The 22,359-nt window shown below is 40.7% G+C and overlaps 1 protein-coding gene across 3 annotated transcripts in view; it reads right to left on the reverse strand.

The window, feature by feature from the left end:
- SPHKAP (SPHK1 interactor, AKAP domain containing) overlaps window positions 1–21,087 on the reverse strand; it is a 159,952-nt gene extending 138,865 nt beyond the window's left edge. For 2 of the 3 annotated variants that reach the window (XM_027048610.2, XM_027048603.2), the window contains exon 1: window positions 20,528–21,084. In XM_027048610.2, the coding sequence (XP_026904411.1) occupies window positions 20,528–20,559 (32 nt within the window). In that variant the 5' untranslated portion in view covers window positions 20,560–21,084. Of the gene's footprint in view, window positions 1–20,527 lie in introns of all 3 variants that reach the window. The other variant, XM_027048619.2, reaches the window with a different exon arrangement.
- Between the last annotated feature and the right edge of the window lie 1,272 nt (window positions 21,088–22,359).

Here is a 22,359-nt window from a genome sequence, read left to right on the forward strand (position 1 = left end):
GGGAAGAGAGAGAAGGAGACATAGAATCCAAAGCAGGCTTGAGGCTCTGAGCTGTCAGCACAGAGACTGATGTGGGGCTCCGATTCACTAACCGCAAGATCATGACCTGAGCTGAAGTTGGATTCCCAACCAGCTGGGATATTCCCAGGTGCCCATATGGTTGTCTTCATTTTTAAGAACAGTTTTAGATTTACAGAGATCTCCCATATATACCACACCCAGTTTCCCCTATTATTCATAATTTATATTACTGTGATACATATATTTAATGTTTATTAATTTTTTTAATGTTTATTTATTTTTGAGGGGGTGGGGGAGGAGGGAAGGGTATATAGAGAGGGAGACACAGAATCTGAAGCAGGCCCCAGGCTCTGAGCTGTCAGCACAGAGCCCGATGCAGGGCTTGAACTCACCAACCGTGAGATCATGACCTGAGCTGAAGTTGGACGCCCAACCGACTGAGCCACCGAGGCACCCCAGTTTATTTACCTTTAATGTAACTGTTGATATATTTAAAATCTTTTGTAATTTTCTTCAGTAACACTCCCAGTTTTTGTCTGTAAGAAAATATCTTTATCTATTCTTGTAAGATATTTTCACAAAGCCATTATTTTCCTTTTTAAACTGGCAATTATTTCCCTTCACACTGTGAAGATATCACTTCATTATCTTTGGATACCCATTGTTGCTTTTGTGATGTCAGCTGTCAATCTAATTGTTAGTTTTTAAAGGTAATGCATCATTTTTCTGGTTACTTTTAAGATTTTCTTTAAAAGATTTTAAGATTTGATGGCCTGCTGATATTTAGCTAATAATTCTTTATTATCATATCAACTCTTCAGTTCTTTTAGTCAATTTTAAAATGTTTTATTTTAAATTCGGCCATTTTCAGCAAGGGAATTGATGAGTAATTTTGTTATATTACTGGAATTAAAACTCACAGGTCTTTAAAAGCTTTCTGGTGGTATGGTAAAGGACACACAGAAAGAGAAAAATAGTACCGATAGGTTGCAAAGGGGAGAAAAATGTGTGTTACAAACAACTGATGCATCTCCTGAAAAGCACTTCATGAAGAATTAGAAGCAATTGGGTGGAGAAGGAAGTAGATAATTAGGTGACCTATAGATCTGAAGTCACTCAGACTTTTCACACAGTAGGAGCACACTGGCGGAAACAGTAATAACAATGGCAATAATGCTTATTAGATGACACCCGTTAGAGGTTAAATAAAACCATCTTCATTTTTTATGAAGATTAACATATAGCTAAAATGGCTTACATTTTTCAAGGTAGACCTGATTGCAAATCATTTGCAGGACTGCCCTTCAAAAACACATACGTGCCAAGGGTAAGTGTGTTGATTTTAAATTCGAAAAATATGGTCTTCATATATAGATGTACATAGCACACAATCTCTTGACAAGCAGGCATACTGTAAAGCAAGTTTACTTCTGCACGATAGATCAAAGTGCCCAGTGGGCGAAAACACAATCTGTGAGTTCATTGATAATCGTTGACTCTTAAATTTTCGAGTTATAAATTCATTATAAAAATACGCTGCCATTGTGTTTATAAATTTCATTTTGCAGAAAAAGCTTCGGTAGGTGACTCGCATACAAAATTCAGATAGGATGCATGTTACCTGTCTGCCAGATCTGAATTGTTTTCTCCACAAGGCATTTTCATCCTAATGGAAGTTGCATAACACAATCCGATATGTTAGAGATACAGGTAGAGTGATCAAATTTTCTACTAAACTCCAGTTTAATTTACAAAAAAAAAGGCAACTTAAAAATGATCAGGTTTTAGAATGAGATACAAAAATAAAGAATCAGACATCTACTTTCTCTTTTTTCAGGAGTTCACTCAATTAAAAACAAAAGTAAATGAGTGAACAAATAAAAGGATAGGCAAAATGCAGGACACCGTATTAAGTCCTAAGCTACAATGCTTAAAAACACTCTGCTTGAAACAGAAAAATATACCTGCATTTTCCACTTCATGAGAACAGTATGTAAGCCAGAGGGGCTTAGAGCTTCCTCTGAGCTTTTATATTTCAGGGGAAAATTGTAGTTAAAATTAATGAAGCTTTAATTTGGGCAGCTCTTCAGGAACTGGAATAAACGATACTACTGGCTAAATTATATCTTTGCACAATTTGTAGATAAACTATTTTTATTTTTTAATGTTTATTCACTTTTGAGACAGAGAGAAGCAGAGCGCTAGTGGGTGAAGGGGCAGAGAGAGAAAGAGATACAGAATCCGAGGCAGGCTCCAGGCTCCGAGCCGTCAGCACAGAGCCCGACGTGGGGCTCGAACGCATGAACTGTGACATCGTGACCTGAGCTGAAGTCAGACGCTCAACCGACTGAGCCACTCAGGCGCCCCTAGCTAAACTATTTTTAAGCCAACTAACCATTTACAAAGATTCTCATTTAATGCACTTGAAAAACATTCGTTTTTGTTTTTTTTTAATAGTATTGCAACATTCCTCCTTTTTTGTGCAAACCATATTCCTAATAGCAAAAGCATTTCTGATGCCATGAGGCATGATCAAACTGTTCAACTGTATTTTTTCATCCAGGTTAGTCCCAACGATTGGGGTATCATCGGCATAGTTTCTTATTTCATGCTTAAAACTCCCTTTGCCCCACCCTTTGATTTCAGAAGGTGAAACCAAGGCCTAGAGCTGGGACCAGTATCTCTGTCAGAAGGTTCGCGATGAATCCTGTCACTCATTCAGCAGTAGCTATTTCCGAGATGAAATTTGACAGAGTAAGAATCCTTTGCTTTCTAAAGGCAGACGTAGAAGATGAAGCGATCAGAACACAGATTATTAAAGAGCTGGAATCTATATGTAGCTACTATTAACAAGAACTTCCAGTATTATGTCACATATAAATCATAGCAACATAAAACACTACTCAATGAAAAGACCATAAAACGAATATAAATATGTATTTCAGCTTGTAGAACTCCACAGATTCCCAAATACTCAAGATTAAAGACACCTTGACTTGTTCTTGGAAATCACATTTCTTTCTAGCAGAGGCGGAGCACGGAATTTTACTGAGGCCGAGCAGATGAACACGTTTCATCATTATTAGGACAATATAGCCATTGTCACAGCAGGTCGATGCTGTTGCCTCATTAGACGGCACTGAGAAACGTGAACTGAGAGCAGTGAGCAAATTGAGCAAATCCAGCTGGGGAGATTATGTCAAGACACTTCGAGGCTGCTTAGTGCCTTAAAACACTAGTGTTCCTAGTGCTAGGAACATATTTCTGAGGCAAATCCTGTAATTTAAGATTTATGGCAAATTATAGTTGCAAACAGGCGAGAGAACTTCTACGTGGCACAGCAAGGAGGGAAAGCAAAGCCTCCAAGTTCAGGAGCTGCTGTTAAGTGTAGCTCAGGGAGGGAACGCAGCCGACCATTAAGCTTATTAGCCTGTTTCTTTGCAAAGTGGAAACGAATGTGTCCTAGATAGGAGATCATTGCGGTGAGAAAGGTCTTCCCTTGTGAAAGATTTAAGCAAAAATATGCCAACTAAGAGGACGAGACTTTTTCTTTCCCCTTCAAGACCTATCTTGAGATAAGATTACTATGTTTTATGCATACCTTCACAGTGTCTACATGCTGATTTCTCAGAGAATCTGACATGCGTGTCTCAAATGTAGCTACATCCTGATTGTGATAGACCTACAAACAGCAATCACAAGGAAGCTTTATATACGTGTGTTCTTGATGTGTACTGTGGGGTTGCCTAACAGCTCAATTCTTTTCCACTGTAGATGGAATAGAGTTTACCCTCCCAGCCAAAATTACAAGTGTAAGGCTGACCTCAATAAATAGTAGAAGTTATATATATCAGACCTTTGAGCCACTGATTCAGTTACCTCTGAGTTTCTCATTTTCTTAGGCAAGACCTTCCAGAAACGCGCAAGCATTTCATTTTTCCTAAAATGCTCAATCAAAATAGAATTTCTTTCTAACAATGTGCTAAGGTCTAATAGCCACTTTGTAAGCAGAAAAAGCAGAATGGAACATAAGCCTTTCTAAGCAACCATAAAGCTAAGTAGAAATCTGTGTGCACTTTTTTTTAATTCCTTCAACCAATAGCTACTGAGCACCAAGCATTGTATGAAGAGCTCAAGACACTGCAGTGAATAAAACAAAAAGCCTTGCCTTCATGGCATTTATGTTGTAATGAAGGAGAGAAACAAAAAAGCAATACATAAAACTAGAATAAGGAAAAGGACACCTGAATATTATTCTAGTGAAGTAAATATTTTCATAGTGTTTGCTTAGCTTTCTCTGCATAAAAGTAATGAGAATTGGGGCAAGAAACATTAATATACAAGTTCAAGGTAGTGAAATAATTTAGCCCAAATCACACAGCACATCAAAGAACGCCTCAGACCAGATCTGTCAATTCCATGCCTTGGGATTTTTCCATTACAAAGCACTGTCTACACGGTACCCAAGGTAAATTAAATGTTCCCAAAGAGTTGTGTATTGAATATCATGAAAATACAATCTCTGAATTATCTGAAAAATTAGATGTATATCTGAATATTTCAGGCTTCTCCACTCACAGGTTCAAGGAAAACAGGACTTGACAAGAATAGAATGAGGCAGCTGGGTAGTCAGCAGTGGAACACCTGTTATTCTCTTTTCTATTTGTTTTTTACAGAAATTACTTTCAGAGGAATTCAAAGTCTATTTGCCTCACTGCAGGTGTTTCTATTACTGTAGCCTATTAATATGGCATTAAAGGAGGTATTATTTTGATGGAAAAGCAATGGAAAAAAGTTAGGGAGCAGCACGTTTGTAAGGGGAAGGGTATCCCCTGCCCACAGGGACTACTGGAATTTGGATGAGTTGGACTGCTTGACTGTTGCTAGGAAAGCCTTCTTTGGAGAGTCTTGAAAATAAATACCTTGGCTGAAATATTTTCACTGATTATTTGAATGTCTGCAGAAGGGCAGTAGTTGTTCTGTCTAGGTTGAATAATTATGATTCCTGAAAGTAAAGTCACCAAGAAAAACAAGGAACCAAAGCTTCAATAATGTTGCTATTCATTAAGTCACAGTTAGTCGCCTGCTGCAGAGTGATGTGGAAATGCCAGGGGCAAAACAGCATGCCAAGCTTAGTGCAGCTAATTATGACTGATATGCTTGCAAAAAGTCAGGAATAATGCAGAGGACTGGATAACACACTCACGGATTCACTTCCTCCATGACTTTGCACTAACGCAAAGCAACTGGGAACATCATCCAGTGGATTTAATCAGTGCTGATGTTCAGTGTTGATCCTCTATTCGAACAACTCCTATTTATTGTACAAATTGTCCACTAACTGCCCTGAGGAGCAGTGGAGTCAGGGTTCCTGTCTAGGTTGTGGGACCTCTAGATCTGAGCTCTCCACCACTGTCCCATTAACCAACTTAGACATAGTCCGTGTTCCTAAAGATGAGGTCAAAGCAAAAATTGTACCAGACAAAACTCGGCAGGTACAGAAGACTATATGCAGGGCTATTGCAAAAGGGGAGAGAGAGAGAGAGAGAGAGAGAGCAGAATATAGTCTAAACTCAACATCATGAAAACAAAGAGTGGGAGAATTTTTAAGAGCAGAGGGGTGGTGGTGGTGTTAATTGGTCTTACCCAAAGGAAAAGTAAACTTTCTCGTATCTTCATGGCAGTAGACAGTTTTATAACTTGGAGCAAAGGTGCCTACACAAGCTAGGCTCTTCCCTTCCTACAGAAAGTGGGAGATCGGGAGATTGGGGTGCTATCTCCCATGATGTTTATGTTTCAAAGAGACTTTCTCCAGGTAATGGAATTCCAAGTAATGTCTTAACAAAAACATTCCTGGGTTGTAAAATAAGAGGCTTTTCAAAGGACTTATATCTCAGAGGAGCAGAGAAATCATTTATAAGCACAAGTTTTCTAAAGAAAATGCTGTAAAGAAAGGAAAGCCTGGGACTGGAGTCAGGAATATGATGTCTAAAGTTTAGCCAGGCTGAGGGGAATGTCAAGTCCGTCTTGGTGGATAGACTGCGGGTGCTTCCAACATCAAACCCTTGGCTTCCCTTCCGTCCTCATTTCTCAGCACAGGGAACCACACATTTCGCTTCTACACCGTCATCACTATGTCTGTGGAAATAATTTCTATAAAAGTGTGTCCTTAAAATCTCCGTCCAGACTAATCAACTGTTTGCTGACTACTCCTGGGAATATGGTCAGGCACTGGGAGCCAATCTGTGACACCCAGTTGGTTAGAAAAGGGAGCAGAGGAATGTGGCATTCCCTACCCCCAGCTTCCAGGTAAGGGCTTTAGTATGAAAACCTTCATCACCTTGAGGAAGGTAGATTAAAGAGCAGTCAATTCAGCTTGGTTTGGTTTTGAATGTATCTGTGAGGCAATGCTGTCAGTGGAATTAGCGAGATTGGAAACAGGAAGTGTGTAATGTCTTATTAATCATGTCCGTGTTCTCTGTGATCATGACATTCAAATTTCTTTAGTTAGAACTATGTGAACCTTCTCAATTAAATGCTTTGATATATTTATTTGGCTAAAGGTAAGCTTTTATATGCCAATCAAAGATACTTTGATGGAACAATGTTTTTTAAGTGTACTCTTTCAACATCCTGTAAACCTTTGCCTGTTTGTAAGGCAATCAATGCTTGGATCCAGTGTCCTGGGCTCAGTGCCCCTTTCCTCACATGGACTTTGCTAGTCTTCCGGGAGATATTAGCATCGACGTTCTCTGCGCTAACAGAGAAACGTGGCTCAAGGAGTATTAGGTAAAAGGTATATTTAAATGATTCATCTTCCTTGGTGCTTTTCATACACTCAATCTAAATCACCACATGTGCATCAAGAATAGACCAAGAATTGTGAGACATTTCGGAAACAGAAAGACTTCTGTAATCTTAACTACGGTGGAGATTTCCAGACGACTGAGTTTTTGAAATATTCAATTGCACCTGCATGGCTTCATTAGATAATCTGCTCATCTACAGATAACGTTTGTGAAGATGGAAAAGATTTCCAGCAGTGCCCTTCCCTGGAGAAAATCTGGTAAACCTGAAGTCACTGGAACTTATCTGCCCCCACTAAATCAGGTGTCCTTGTTATTCATTAGCCTGTCCCTGCAGTTTCAAGATTGTATAAGAAAGCAAATGGACCGACCACTAACAATTAGTCTCTGGTGAAGATTCCTCCCCAGTTGAGTGTTTATCTCTGTCCACTGCATCAATACCTTTGATGGTTGTTTTCTGTTGATGATTTAAGAGGTTGTGATTTTGTCTAAATAAAATGCTAATCAACTGAAATAAATCTTGGAAAAGATGCGGGAAGAAGAAAATGATGTTGGAGAACTCTTTCTCACATGTCAAACCATCTCCAAATAAGTGTCTGGCAGAGTGAGATCAGTTAATTTTGGAAGAGAAAAATCAATGAGGGTGATGACGTGACAGATATTTTCACAAGAGATTGACTTGAGAGTCAAAGAATTAAAGGGAGCACCAACAAAATTGATGAGGGCTGCTGAATACAGAACTAACACTGCTTATGATATTGTGACCAAAAGTGCCACGTTAACGACAATTTTGACGGGCAAATTGGATCTTCCAATCCAATCAACACTGAACCCATTATCTGTTGTTTACATGATTCATACTTACTTTCTTATTTTTAAAATACTGATCAAATGAACTAATTTGTATAAGTTGTATGATTTTTAAACATAAAGTTTCCAATCAGATGTCTGAGTTGCATTCGCTGTTTAATGGCATTTCCTCTTCTTTGTCGTGAATGTACCTCAGGTACTTTTTCCAAGTTCCACTCATTCTTACATGATGAAGATGGCACACAAATCACTGGCTTTTATTCCCTCCTCTCAAATAAACAAGCAAGTCTTGCCCACTATTTTTTTTCCTTGCTCCCAACCACCATACCAGTCCCATATTGTCTTCAAGGTTAAAACTTGGATTAGATCTTCACCTTTTCCGCCTCCCTCTTTATATGTGCCTTGTCCATCCTATGGAAAATATCTTAGACCTCATGGGAAAACTGAGAAAAATGCCATCATTAATATTTTGTTGATATGCTTTCTCCTTCAAGAAGGATGACAGGGATCTACATGGGCTGATGTGATTAAGGCTGGGAGGACAGCTTCTCTGGAGAACATGTTCTCTGGATACTGAATTGCCTTCTTGGACACTTTTTTAATAGTGATTCATGTGATAAAACTGCAGCTCATTTCCTAAATGTCAAGGTTCTTATGAAGTCGCCTCTTTCTTTCTTTTCTTTCTTTCTTTCTTTCTTTCTTTCTTTCTTTCTTTCTTTCTTTCTTTCTTTCTTTCTCTTTCTTTCTTCTCCTTCTCCTTCCCCTTCCCCTTCTCCTTCCCCTTCCCCTTCCCCTTCCCCTTCTTCTCCTTCTTCTTTTCCTTTGCCAGAAAGGAAGGCTAATGGTTTGACAGAATGCTAGGTCAGATCACTGACTTGTTGATAATTAGACAGGTGAAGTGTATGCACCTATTTAATTTCTATTTTGAAGCACTGTTAATTCGCTCAGAAAAAAAAAAGTAGAAATTAGAAGTCTTCAGGTTATACTGAGTGCGTAAGTCAGCAATGAGCTCGTCATGTTGGGCCAAGGTTTCACATAGAAGAAAATGACTTCAGCTAGTCCTGTATTTTTTACCTGAATGTTATTTTTGGTTTAAATTACTGCAATAAATTGTTTGTATAAACTAAGTGGGAGTACTGGTTACTCCAGCGGTAAATGAATGAATAAATCTATTCATAGGCATTAACTATCAAAAGTTACTTATTGCATTCTTATTACATTCTCATTATTATGTTAAAAATTATAGATTTTTAGAACAAAAAGCAATTAAGTGTGTTGTTTAACTTATGTTAATATTAAAGTATAAAGAGAAAATCATGAAGTCTCCTTATATCTCTGGAAGCAAAGTCAAATATTTAAGAATTCCTCTTTTACTTAATGCATTTTAATACCTAAACAAAGTATGCTAAAATATAAAATTTACAAACTTAAAAGGGCACTTTTAGGCACTAATACTTGATATGAATTGATATCCAATACGTACAGATATATTTTTTAAATGTGTGGATAACATTGTGGGGTTTCTATTATTTTATTTTTTAAGCTTATTTTGAGAGAGAGTGAAAGGGGTAGGGGCAGAGAGAGAGAGGGAGAGACAGAATCCCAAGCAGGCTCCACACTGTCAGCGAGGAGCCCGACGCAGGGCTCGATCTCACGAATCATGACCCAAGATCATGACCCAAGCTGAAACCAATAGTCAGAGACTTAACCCACTAAGCCACCCAGGGGCCCCACATCGTGTTTGATAAATAATTAAAAATTACATCTCACAAAGCTTTAGCATTCTATTTTGTTATATATTTATTCTGAAGCAGTTGGCTTTACTTTAATCTTAATTATCTCATAATCATTTTAAAGACACTGCTTCTAACCTCTCAGATACAATCAGGCTATCGTCAAAGAAAGTCTAATTAAATACAAATAGACCATTATCTTATATGAGTCCCAGTTTGCCACAGATCAATTTAATTCCTCCAATACACAGGAAAATTACTCTTTTGCATTGCTTATAAATAAAATGATTGATTGTGTGAGTGACTTAATGATGGATATTCCATTTGTTCCATGAAGAATTTGTAACAGCTAACAGAAAAGATAGATACAATAAAATGGTAAAACAGAGGTTAAATTTCAAGGCTAAGGAAAATAGAAATTATAACAAAAGGCCAGTATCATGGTTCAAAACAGCACACATATTCAGGCAATAAACTCCTACATGTTTGTTACAACTGAATTTTGAATTTGTTTTTGGGGATTTCTGAAGCTGAACTGAAATGGAAACATGAGCAGTTATATAGATATCATAGTTCTTGAGGAAAAGTAAAGAAGGTATTTAGATGTGGGTGAGAGACGAGTTTGCTGTGCCAGAAAATGCCAAGAGCTTCTATGTTTTGGACCTTATTATTAGCATTATTTAAAAAAAATCCAATGCAATTGTAAGTCAAGAGCTCAAGGTTTTATTCTTGGCCCTACATCCAAATATCTGTATGATTTGAATAATTCATTTTAACTTTTCATGACTTCAATTTCTTTATCTGTAAAGGTAGGGGATTTAGCAAAGTGACCTTTACTGAAGTTTTTTGTAGCTCTGAAATCCCATAATCAATGGGTTCCCATTTCTCCAGCATAGAGAGAAATCATTTGATCTTTTCAAAGGACATATTTTACAGGTAAACTTCATTTTTTTAAGGTTTATTTATTTATTTGGAGACACACAGAGAGAGAGACAGAGATCAAGCATGGTGGGGAGGCAGAGAGAGAGAGGAAGAGAGAGAATCTCAATCCGGCTCTGCACTCTCAGCGCAGAGCCTGATGCGGGGCTTGATCTCACAAACTGTGAGATCATGACCTGAGCCAAATTCGAGAGTTGGACGCTGAGCCCACTGAGCCACCCAGGCGCTCCTATAGGTAAATTTCTTGTTAGGGAGAAGTTGTTTTAAGAAGTTATTTTTAAGAAATTGTTTAAAGAAGTTAAGGATCACCTGTCGATCATGTCAATCAAATAAGAGAACTGATCAGTTTTGTGAGCCTGAGAGACGTCACTCAGGAAATGAAACAAGAAACCTGAGTCAGCATGTGCCGGGTGGGAATCTACTTCCTAGTGCGTCTCCTTCCATTGGCAATGCCACGTCCCTCCACAGTGATCTACGAGGAGAGCAGGAAATCAGTCTTGCTCTATCCCAGAATCTTGACGGTGTCAGGAGTGAGTGTCTGCTCCCTAACTGTTGCTTGATGTCTGACCCTCCAGTCAGACATGTTACTCTTCTGTTGACATGTTACCAGAATTACTGTGCAGCATTAGAAGCATCTAATGTGAAGTTGGAGGTCTAATGTCATTGCCTATCTTGAACATGGTGTGGAGTCAAAGTGGCCTTTGAAAATCCCTTATGAGGCTCATAAATCACGGCATGCTGAATTTTGTGAAAAAGTCTTATGAAGTTATTTGCGTGTACGTGTGTACTATACAGAAATGCAGAATATGTAATAAAATACAAGATAAGTATAAGCTTACCATCTTTTCAATAATGAGAAAGCCAGAGAGAGGAAAAAATTTGAAAAAGGAAAATGAACATGTAGCATTGAATCTGCATGAGTTAAATGTGCTCATGGCATGCCATTATACCCCTAAATAGCAGCAGCTCTGTGGGACTGTGAAATGGGCAAGGTGTGAACTGATATCAGGAGGAGTGTCATTCCCAGTTCACTTTCCATGTCCTCAGGAGGAGAGACCTACAGGCCACAGTTTTCATTGCTATTATGTGGAGCTGGTCCATAGGGCCTGCTTCCTGACCGCTTCAACAGGTGGTCAAGGTGAGTTCCATTTCTCCCTTTCTCCAATCCCCTCCTCTTATCACTGCATGTTAGTGATGAGAATCTATGGAAGTCCAGAGCAAAAGGAGAATTCTGTGAGGTCCCTTGGAAACCTTCATGAGCCAGTCAATAGCCCATCAGACTACCTACCATTTCAACCTTGAAAGTGACAGGGTCAGGCACAACGGGTCAGGTTACCGTGCAGTTTCGAAAACCTCCAAAATATCAGACGATTAACATCACAAAGGTCTATGTCTTGCTCATGTTACCCATCCATCACGGACTGGCTGAGACCTCTGCTTCAAGCTGTGCTCAGTCCAAAACTCAGGCTGATAGAGCAGCAACTACACGAAATATGTTATACACCATGGCGGAAAGCTGGAGAAATGAAGCAAATCATACATGCCCTCTTTAACACTTCCACTTGGAAGAGACATGCCCCTTCTGCACAATTTGCATTGACCCAAACAAATCAGATGGCCATACCTTGTACCAAGGAGATGAGCAAGTGTAATCCTTCCCCACACTTAGGAAGACAGCAGGAAATATTTGCTGGATAGCTTTAATGACCATTGCAACAAACAGATGTGCCAAAGAGTTAATTCTTTAAGGTCTCCAAGTCCACTTTGATCTGGCCTTATGTTCTTAAATAAACTTGAGGACGGCTCAGCTACATGAATGATTCACATATCGTAGTGAAGAAACCAACCATCCTGTCACTTTTCCCCTTTATTTAAGAAAGAAGGAGGAGACAGGCACCTAGGTGGCTCAGTCAGTTGAGCATCTGACTCTTGATTTTGGCTCAAGTCATGACCTCAGGGTTGTGGGATCGAGCCTGCTTGGAATTCTCCCTCTCTCTTTCTCTCGCTTTCTCCCTTTGCCCCTCTCCTCTGCTTGTGGGCTCTCTCCCTCTCTAAAATAATTTTTTTAAAAAAAGAAACAAAAGAAAGAAGAAGGGGAGAGAGAGAAAGGGGGCACTCTTAGTAGAATCTCAAGTGCTCTTTCAGAGCCAGTACGATGAGTATTTTAGTTAAATTAATCCCTGTGGTGGAAAGAGTAATGGGCCCCCAAAGATGTCCATGGTCAAATCCCCATAACCCGTGCATATGTTATTACATGGCAAAGCAGAATCAAGTTTCAAGATGGAATTAAGGTTACTTATCAGCTGACCTTGATGTAGGGAGATTATCTTGGGTAATCTGGATGGATCCCAGTGTAATCATCAGGATTCTTAAAAGTACAAAAGGGAGGCAGAAGAAGAGGTCAGAAGTCAGAAGGACATGATGTAAGAGCTCAACCTACCATTGCTGGCTTTGAAGATGGAGGAAAGGTGCCATCAGGCAAACACTACAAGCAGCCTGTGGAAGTCAGAAAAGGCAAGGAAACAGATTCCTCCATAGAGCCTCCTGAAAAGAATGCGGTCCTGTCAACACCTTGATTTGCTTCCCGTGACACCCGTGGCAGACTTGCGACATACAGAATTTTAAGATAATATATTTGTGTCGTTTTAAGCCACTGATTTTGTGGCAATTTGTTAAAGCAAAATAGAAAACTAATATAACACCTTTATGTTTTTTTAAACTGACTTGTACTTCTAAAACCATGGCTCCCCTAAGGAGTTCTGTTAACTGTTTCAATAATTTGGTGATGTGGTGTGTATTTTAAATCGAAGGAACAAAAAGAAGCACAGTGGTCTGTAAATTATTTTTTTTAGAGAGGAATTCTTTCAAACCATATGTCCAAATAAGTCACCTCTTCTGTTTCACGCAGAATGCGGCTTGGTGTGCATGTAGAGGTTTTGGTGCCTGGATTCTTAGACCTCTTTGGGAACAAACACAAACTTTTAATTCATGGGCTTGACTCCACTGGTTGTCATGTGCTGGGTTTCCACTGCTTTCCTCTGCAGGAATTTTGTGTCAAAATCTCTTACAGTATCCACCTGTCTTCACAGCTGCTTTTGATTTGGAAACCATATTTTGAGAAAGATTGAATCAAAAGACATTTAGAAAAAAAATGGCATGTTGAAATTATATACTAGGCTCATCAAAGGCAAGAACAATTTCTTACTCATCATTATATATGCTTCGGTAACTTTCTTAGAATAGGAGTTAAAAACTATCTGAAATAAATGAAACCATGTGGCATGAATAAGTTCTAGGTCTCCATAGTGGGAATGTACATGTATCATGAAATTAAGAAGGGCAGTGATGTAGTGATACAACATTTCACACACTGGAATATGAAAAGTGAGTGACTCTGTCACTCACTAATTGAGTGATCTTGGGTAAGTCATTTAACCCTACTAAGCTTAAATTCCTTCACCTTTAAAACAGGAATAAAATAATTGCACTGACTTCCAGTTTCCACTCAGGGAAACTCTATCACACTTGTATAGATAGATAAGATGTCTGGCTTTTAATAAAAAAAACTTTACATCATGTGAAAAGGTAGGGGGAATAAAACCACTTCCAAGGGATGGACAAAGCAACCAATAGAACCAGATGTGACTATGTCACAGATGTTCAACTATCTGGCAAAAAACTCAAAATAATGATTATTAGGTTAATGAGTCTGGTGGAAAAGGTACAATGTGTGCAAGCTCACAGGGGTAATTTCTGTAGAGGAAAAATCAAATGAAAATGTTAGAAATGCAAACCACTATAATTGAATGAAGAATTCCTCTAATAATTTCTTCAGTAGAATCAACTCAGCTGAGTAAAGAGTCAATGAATTTGAAGCAGGTCAATACAAACTACTTAAACAAAAGGATAAACAATAGAATAAAACTAACTGACTAATAAAACTAAGGAACTAAGTAACTAACTAACAAAACCAAGCCAGAAGAGAGTATCCAAGAGCTGTATCCTGATATATGTACTGTCGGAATTCTGGAGGGGAAAGACGGAATGAGAACAGGGTAGGAAACACATTAAAAGATCACGTATTTATTTTTTTCAGAATTATTAACAGACACCAAACTACAGATCCAAGAAGCTCCGAGGACACCATGTGGAATAAATGCAACACACAGGTGCACGTGTGCACACACCCTCCCCCCCCTCCCCCCCCCCCCACCTTGGCCTATCACATTCAAACTGCTCTAAATAAGAGATTAAAAAGAAAATTTTGAAGGCAGGCAGGAAAAAAGGACAGGTAACATTGAAAGGAGCCAAAATAAGAATGAAAACCGTTTCTTAGCACAAACCGTAAACCCAGAAGACGATAAAGTGTCATCTTTAAAACAATGAAAGAAAAAATATCTTGCCAACCCAGAAAGCTATACTCATAAGAAATGATTAAAAAAGTAAAGGAAAAATTGACATTTTTCCAGGCAAACAAAAACTGAGAAAAGTCATTGCCAAGAGACATTCCTCATAGGAAATGTTAAAGGAAGTTTTTTTTGGACAGAAAAAATATAAATAGTAAATTAATAGAGAAGATAAAATAGAATCATTAAGGAATTCTCAACCCAAAGGAAGGCAGAAAAGAGGAAAAAAGGAACAAATAGATAACACAAACAGAAAATAGCTAGTTAGTTGGTGAATTTTAATCCAGACTTTCTAGAATCATAATAAATATGAATGGTCTAAACATACTAATTAAAAGAGATTATCAGATGGGATTTTTTTTTAAAGGAAGATAGCCTGTCTATAAGAAATAAATTAAATATGAAGATTTAGACAGGTTAAGAGTGAAAGGACAAAAAAAGATAAACCAAGAGAAAGCTGGAGTAGATATGCCAATATCAGCTAAGGTATGCTTCCTGTCTGACTTATGTGGGCTATTCATCAGCACTGATTTTAAAAATCGATCATGAAACACACGTACTTAGAGGAGTTTGTTAAGTATGATAAGCAGCAATTCTTATAATGGTTGCCTCAATGTGGATAACCACAATCTTGCAAAATTCTTTAAAAAAAATAAGATATTGCTATACCTTCTCTGAGCATTATGCTGCTCTCCCTATGGGGAGGCATTAAAAATAAGCCAACCAGAGTGCCTGGGTGGCTCAGTAGGTTAAGCATTCAACTCTTGATTTCACCTCAGGTCATGATCTCAGTTCATGGGATCGAGCCCCAGATCAGGCTCTGCACAGACATCGTGAAGCCTGCTTAGGATTCTCTCTCTCCCTCTCTCTGTCAAAATAAATAAACATTTTTTCAGTTAAAAATGAACCAATCCATTCTCTAAGCTGGACTTTTTTTTTTTTTTTTGGATGGGTATATCGCTTCAGTTTCTTTAAATGCCTTAACTTCATCTGTCACTTTTAGGAGAATGAGATGTTCATCCATATCAGGCCCAATTGAGAGTCATTGTTTCAGTAAAGTCTATAACACTATGGGTTAGAAATAAAAGTGACCCAGAAGAGTAGCATATTCAGGGTCTATATCATTACATCCAGGAGAAGACAGAAGAGCCACAGGTCAAGCAACTTGCCTAGTCACAGCCATCAATTCCAGAACAGGACTAAACACTAGGTCTCCTGACATCAAATACACCACTTTGCAAGTCTCCGTAGCTGTTACTCTCATGCACAGAATAAAACCCCATTAAAATGAATAGTACCAGACAAAGGCAACCCCTTGTGAATGAGAAGAGCTCTAACAGTTTATTTAAAAACTGATTATTGGGTATCAGATACATATTTTATACTAAAGGAATCACATGGTCAGATACCAGGGGCCCCTAAAAGTGTATGTGAAATGTGGGATTATCGGTGGACTTCTAGACTCTTTATAATATTGTTTTTATGGTAAATTGCCTTCAGAGTTTCTGTCTCTTCTTCAGATACCTATTATGCTACAGCAATGTGGATCTCAGAGTCCTCAGTACCAGGACTGACTAATTCCCAGTTTCTTTCTCTAAAGGAAATAGTACCTCTTGGGTCATGTTTCCTTGAAAATTCTGAGTTGGAGAATGTGGTCACATCAGCACTGCTCTTGAAGAGACTGTGATTTCCAGGAATGAGAATGGCCTTCAGTTTATACTAAATTTAAGACAGTGTCTGTTGTTTGTCCTTGATCCTCAAATTGTTAGGAGTGATGGATTCATCTTTTCTGAGAGTTTCAGATATCTAGGACACAGAAATGTCATGTCCTATTGATTTTTTCTTTTTGTATAAATTCGAAAACAGATAACCTTTCAATAAAAACTGGATAGAAGACCATAGTCTAGTTTATAGTATTACCTTGTTTGCTCCATTAAAAAGAAAAAAAATCTAGTTGTTTTTCTCCAGAACCCTGGAGATTCTGGCGGGTTGTAGTGAAATGTTGCTAGGTTAAACTTAGGTTTGGTTAAAATAAACTCACAGGAAATCTAAATCAAAAGAGTTCATTTTTTTCAAAAGTCGATCTTTGTTCGATAAGTTACTCATTCAAAGTGCCATATAAAAGCATTACTGAAATAGAATCCAGTAAGCCAAACGAAATGAAATAAAAAAAAATAGTACAGTATAAAAAATCCAAGTGATTTAGGAAATGAGACGTCCCCTTTCTGAAACTTCAAATTCAACTTTAGATGTGATCAAGGTGACAAGTTATTTCTGTTCGCAAAAATGACATTTTCAGTATTTGTCGGCTTTAAAACATGACCTTGCTTTTAGGCTGCCCCCATGTGTTCTAATGATACCAGTGTTGGTCCCAACTGTGCATCAGAATCTTTTTCCCCCTTTTGAAAAAAAAAAAAAAAAGGTATGGATTTTTAATCAATACAAGAAAGAAAATTAAACCTGAAGCCAGAAGAACTCTGTGGATGACTCAGTTTTGCTACATACTATTGCGTGGCTTTTTAAATCCAATTATTTTCTTCATTTAATTTCCTTTTCCTTCAAATTTTTCAACTAGGAAGTGGGGATGGTTATATCTGTCGTATTCACTCACAGGGATGTGACTGATCGAACAATTTCATACATAGGCTAACACTTCATAAAATATAAACCTTAATTTACACACGCCAGTTACCAATGCAAGTGAGGGTACCCTTTCGTCCATCACCAGTAGTTACTATATTGTAGTGCGGGGTACCACGGCATGGAACATCCTGGTTGAAGAGTCCTGGGATTCTCTTTCATTTTCATAATACTTAGTTTTGCCACCTTAGCAAATCAAATAAACTTTTTGTAAAATAAATGACCATCTTAAAAACTTTCAGATTTCTTTTTTTTTTTTTTTTTTGCTTTTTGTTTTTTTCTTTTTTGTTTTATGTTTTTCGCTCGAACTAGACTACTAGTCAGGATACAGGTGGGGTCTGGACCTATAACGCAACTAACATGGAACATTTCATCTTTCCACAGCTCAGCCCCATTATTGGAAACACCTTCCAGCTTTGACAACCAGTGATTTAAAGAAATCTGTAATGTGATCCACATAATGTATTGTAGACTTAAAAGTGTCATATTAAGAACTAATTGGAGCTTTCACAGAGGTAAGGTAATATATAGTATAACAACCCAAAGAAGCATAAACAATTGCTTCAAAAAAAAAAAAAAACATGCTTCAAAGTATCTACAGTGTATGAATCACATACAAGTTTTAGATCAATCTTGACAAAACACTGCTTGAATAAAATTTCGTTTATATCTTTGATTCACTGAAAAATTTCAGAACATGTAAAAGCCAACAGACGAAAAATTCTATAATTAACTCAATGTATAGCTAGATCATTTTCTTTTTGCTACCCCATTGCCAAACAAAATTTCTTCAACAGCATTATAATTCTTTATAGAAAAAGTGATTTATAATCACTCAATTTAGTAAACACTGAAAACATTATTTCATATTTAGACAGCACACATATTGATTGACCACAATTTGATTTTTTCTGACCATTGCCATATTCTTGTAAAAGCTTGTGTAGAGTTTCCAGTGATCAATTCTTTATTCAAAGTTTTGTGGACAAGTGGTATGAATAATATAGTATTTCCATACACTGTTTCATAATTCTACTTTATTTTTTGTATATCAATGCCTGTGGCTTCCAATTAAATATTATAGAAAGTAAATTATGTTTCTTGTATTCAGTGAAATAGAGGATCAAACTAACTCATCTATTAGAGTTAACTGAATATCTCTCATATGAGTAAGGATGCTGATAAAATAGCTGAATTACTACACCGATTTGTGGAAATGTGATATGTCTTGGTGAATGGACAAAAATATTCAAGTTTAAATTCAAAATTTAATTTGCTGCAGCTGATATTAAATCAATATTAATATTTTTACAGAGCAATATCATTGCCGTTGGTCCGCTCTTCATAAGGTCATTTTTTTTTTTTACAATACTGCAACAGAAATAATGTTAAAGAATAATTGGCAGAATGAATTTTAATATTTCAGAAAATGTCCCAGCTTTTGAGTAGGAATACAATCTTGATTCAGGCCCAGCACCCTTGATCTGCAAACTTGCATTTAACGCAATCCGTCTCCTACCAGAAGTGTCTCTGTTGGAATGTGGGAATCACACAGTTTACCATTTCAATTCTCATGATCTCAGGTAGCGGAACCCCCAATTGGCTTCACTTTCAAATGCCTCACACTTTTCCCTAAAAATCAGTAGCAATGTGTGTGTGTGTGTGTGTGTGTGTGTACATATATATATATACATAACTTAAAAAAAAAATCTTCCTGTGGTCTTAACTGTCTTTTTCGTGCATTAGGGCAGAATGGAAAGACTTCATGGTAGTTTGACCGTGTCTGTCCCCAGGGTTACAGATTTTTCACTTTACAGCAGCTTCAGGCCAGGCATAGACACCACCGTGGGCCTTTTCCGACCCTTTCGCTACCCCGCAGAAAAGGGATGCTTAAAAAGGAAATTGCCTGTGGAGCTGGGAAAGCTCCATTTCATTACAGAATATAAATAAAGACTTCAAGTCTCTAGATGGCAGCCTTCAACGCGCTTGAAAAGCAGTCTCGGTCCTTTGCCACCCCCCACCCCCCTCGACTCTCATCCCCATCTTGGCCGCTTGGCAATATAGTATCGGCTGCATGTGTGCCCTCGCCCTTGGATGTTGGGTTTCGCTGCTCTCCAAGAATGCGAGCTGAAAAATGTTTATTCCTGTGCCTGATCATCTCGGCTGGAACTGCCTAGAAGTGTGCTTGGGGGAAAGGGGGGGAGTAGGGGATGACAAGATGAGCGACACCTATAAGCCCCTCGCCTAGGAGAGGTGGGGCTGTGCGGGCGGCAGTGAGACCCCCGCACCCCCCTCCCGGAGCCGCAGCTCGGGGTGGTCGCTCCTCGAGCTGCGCAAAGAGCGCAAAACCACCTGCTCGGCTCAGGGAACGGCGGCGCTCCAGCCTCAGTTTACCGCTAAGGTTTATGGGGGGGTGAAATAGAAAAATCTCAGTTTCCCAAATTCGCAAAGGACTGAGTCTGAGGGAGCGCGGAACCGGGGCAAAGGGAGAGAAGGAGACCGGAAGAGACGCCTCCCAGGGAAACACGCTGCTCCCACCCGGCCGAGTCGGAGGCGGCGTCCCCGACCCACCCCGCGTGGGGACCCCAGGCTGGGGTGGAGGCCGGCGGCGCGCTCGGCCAGCGCAGACCGGCCTAGGATGTGGGGACGCTTGGGGCGGGCGGGACTGGAGCGGACCGGGTCTTGCCGTCCCAGGTCTCGGTGGGGCGCGGCCTGGGTGCCGTCGGGGATTAGGGGCAACCCCCCCTCCTCCTTCGCACCCCCTTGCCCAGACCCAAATGCACGGGGATGGGGTACTCTGCCCTGGTCTCGCTCCTCCTCGGCTCATCCCCACCTAGGAGCCCGTCCCCCCACAGGGCGCGAAACCCGCGCAGGCTGTGCCCACGGAAAGTCTGGCTCCCGCTGCGTACAGCCGACCCCGGCCCCGACCCCCGAGGCGGGCCCGGGCTGTCCCCCGACCCCGAGCCGCCCCGGCGCGCAGGCCGCACCCAGCTCCGCGCCCGGTGGTGCACTAGACGGGGGCCCACCGTCCCCCGGGGGCCGCTCGCTCGGCCGGGGCCAGACCAAGCCGAGCTCAGACCCTGGAGTCCCCGGAGCAAGTTCGGGAGCGACCGGGGGCGCGCGACGGAGTTCGAGGGCCACTGGGTGGGGCCAAGGGGGAAGCGGGTCTTACCTCGGTACGGAGAGCAGGGAGTTGCCATCCATTGGCGACGCGCGCGCGGGGGAGAAAGGCGGCAAGCGCGCGCGAAGGACGGAAGTCTGGCGCGAGGAGCCGGTGCCCGGAGCGCACGGACGGGCGCGCGCAGGCTGGGACCGCTGTCGGGGACACGCTCCGCCCCGGCCGGGAAGCGCTGCCCGCCGCGACCGCTGGGAGCTCCCCTCCCCGTCGCCCCTCCGATCGCGCTGGCTCGCTGGGCCCGAGCTCCAACCCTTTGCCCTCCGCCGCCGCAGCCCGGGTCCAGGGCGCTGGAGGCTCCCTCGGAGCTTTCCCGGCCTCTCCCGGAGCCCAGCAGAGGTGACTCTGAATGTCTCTCTCCCCTCCGCCCTGCCGTCGCGTCTCCTCCCCTCTGCCTCTGGGGTGCGGCGCGTCTCAACCCTGAAGTTGTTCACCCACTTTCCCTCGTTCGCGCTCTACTGCTGGCAATGCCCACATTCCCCACTGGTCGCGCACCATTCCCTTGTTTGCGTTGCTAGATCTGATGTTATTTTTGGTGTCTTCTACCATGTAATTGGCTGATAAGTCAGAGCAATACTGTCCTTGATCTCCCAACTAGTCTTTCTTTACGTGGCCTCTCCTTCCTGTTTTTGCTTCTCAAATTCTTCATCTAACTCATTTTGCTTAATTGTGACTCACTCACTTCTTGCCTGCTAGAAGCTCGTGTGCACATAGAGGTCTCCAAACCCATGACTGTGGTCATCCATCAGAGGCCAGCACCCAGGCCCTGGAAGGAAGGGCCGTCAGAGAAATCCCCAAGGGCCTGCTTCAGTATCTCCTTGAGCAAAAATGACATTCGTTTTCAGAAGAAAGACGTCGGTGTTAACAAATGACTTTTGAGAGGACACTGTTGACTCTGATCCTTTTTCATTATAAAAAATATATATATATATTAAAAGAAAATCAGAGAGCTTCCACAAATGGGAAGATGGAGTGTGTGTATTTGCCCTATTCTCCTGGTAAGGGTAACTAAAAACTCTGGAGATTATAAAATAGAAGAAGACACAAAGGTACACAGAAGAAGGCAGACAAGCTAGGGAACTTGGGCCACAAGGACTGACATTGTGGGGAGTTCCTCGGTTTTCTTTTGGCTGCACATATCCCAGATGTGGGGGTGGAAGAAGTTGGCAAACTGGAAATGTCGGTGGGTGCAGGCAAAACACCTCTCCTCTCTCTAGCCATAGGACCAGAAAAGGGGCAGTTTAACAAGACAGAAGATTTGCAGATAGTAATGGAGATGCTCTGGCCAAACACACACACATGCACACACACACACACACACACACACACACACACACACACATCCCGTAGTCCCATCTTACCAACACCATCAAAAGACAAGTGGGAAACCCAGATTCTACTGTTTCGATGCTCTAAGGAAGAATCCCAATTCCCCAGCTCAGCTGGTGTCAGAGAAGGCTGAGTAGGGAGCCAGGCATTTGTAGCCATCCCTCCCCATCTTGGTGTCCATGAAACCTGCATTTTCATACAGCACAGCAGTAATGATGCCTCCCCCCCACCCCACCATTAGGCATGGCAGGGTGGGAGAATCAGATCTTTTGCTACCACCCAGAAGTAATGAGACCACATGGGAAACGATACCTAGGCACTTCTACCAGACTAGTGATGGAAGCTTAGGACTAGTGAGAAGCCTGAACCCCCATCCATATCTAGCAGCAAGGAGGACATCCCTCTCCCTCAAGTGTCAAAGAAAGTCAAGAGGGGAACCTAGACTCATCCCTACCTAGCACCAATGAGGCAGCATCACCTCCCCACCCAGCCCCTTTGTC

This window comes from Acinonyx jubatus, chromosome C1, assembly GCF_027475565.1.
Source record: "Acinonyx jubatus isolate Ajub_Pintada_27869175 chromosome C1, VMU_Ajub_asm_v1.0, whole genome shotgun sequence".
NCBI lineage: Eukaryota > Metazoa > Chordata > Mammalia > Carnivora > Felidae > Acinonyx > Acinonyx jubatus.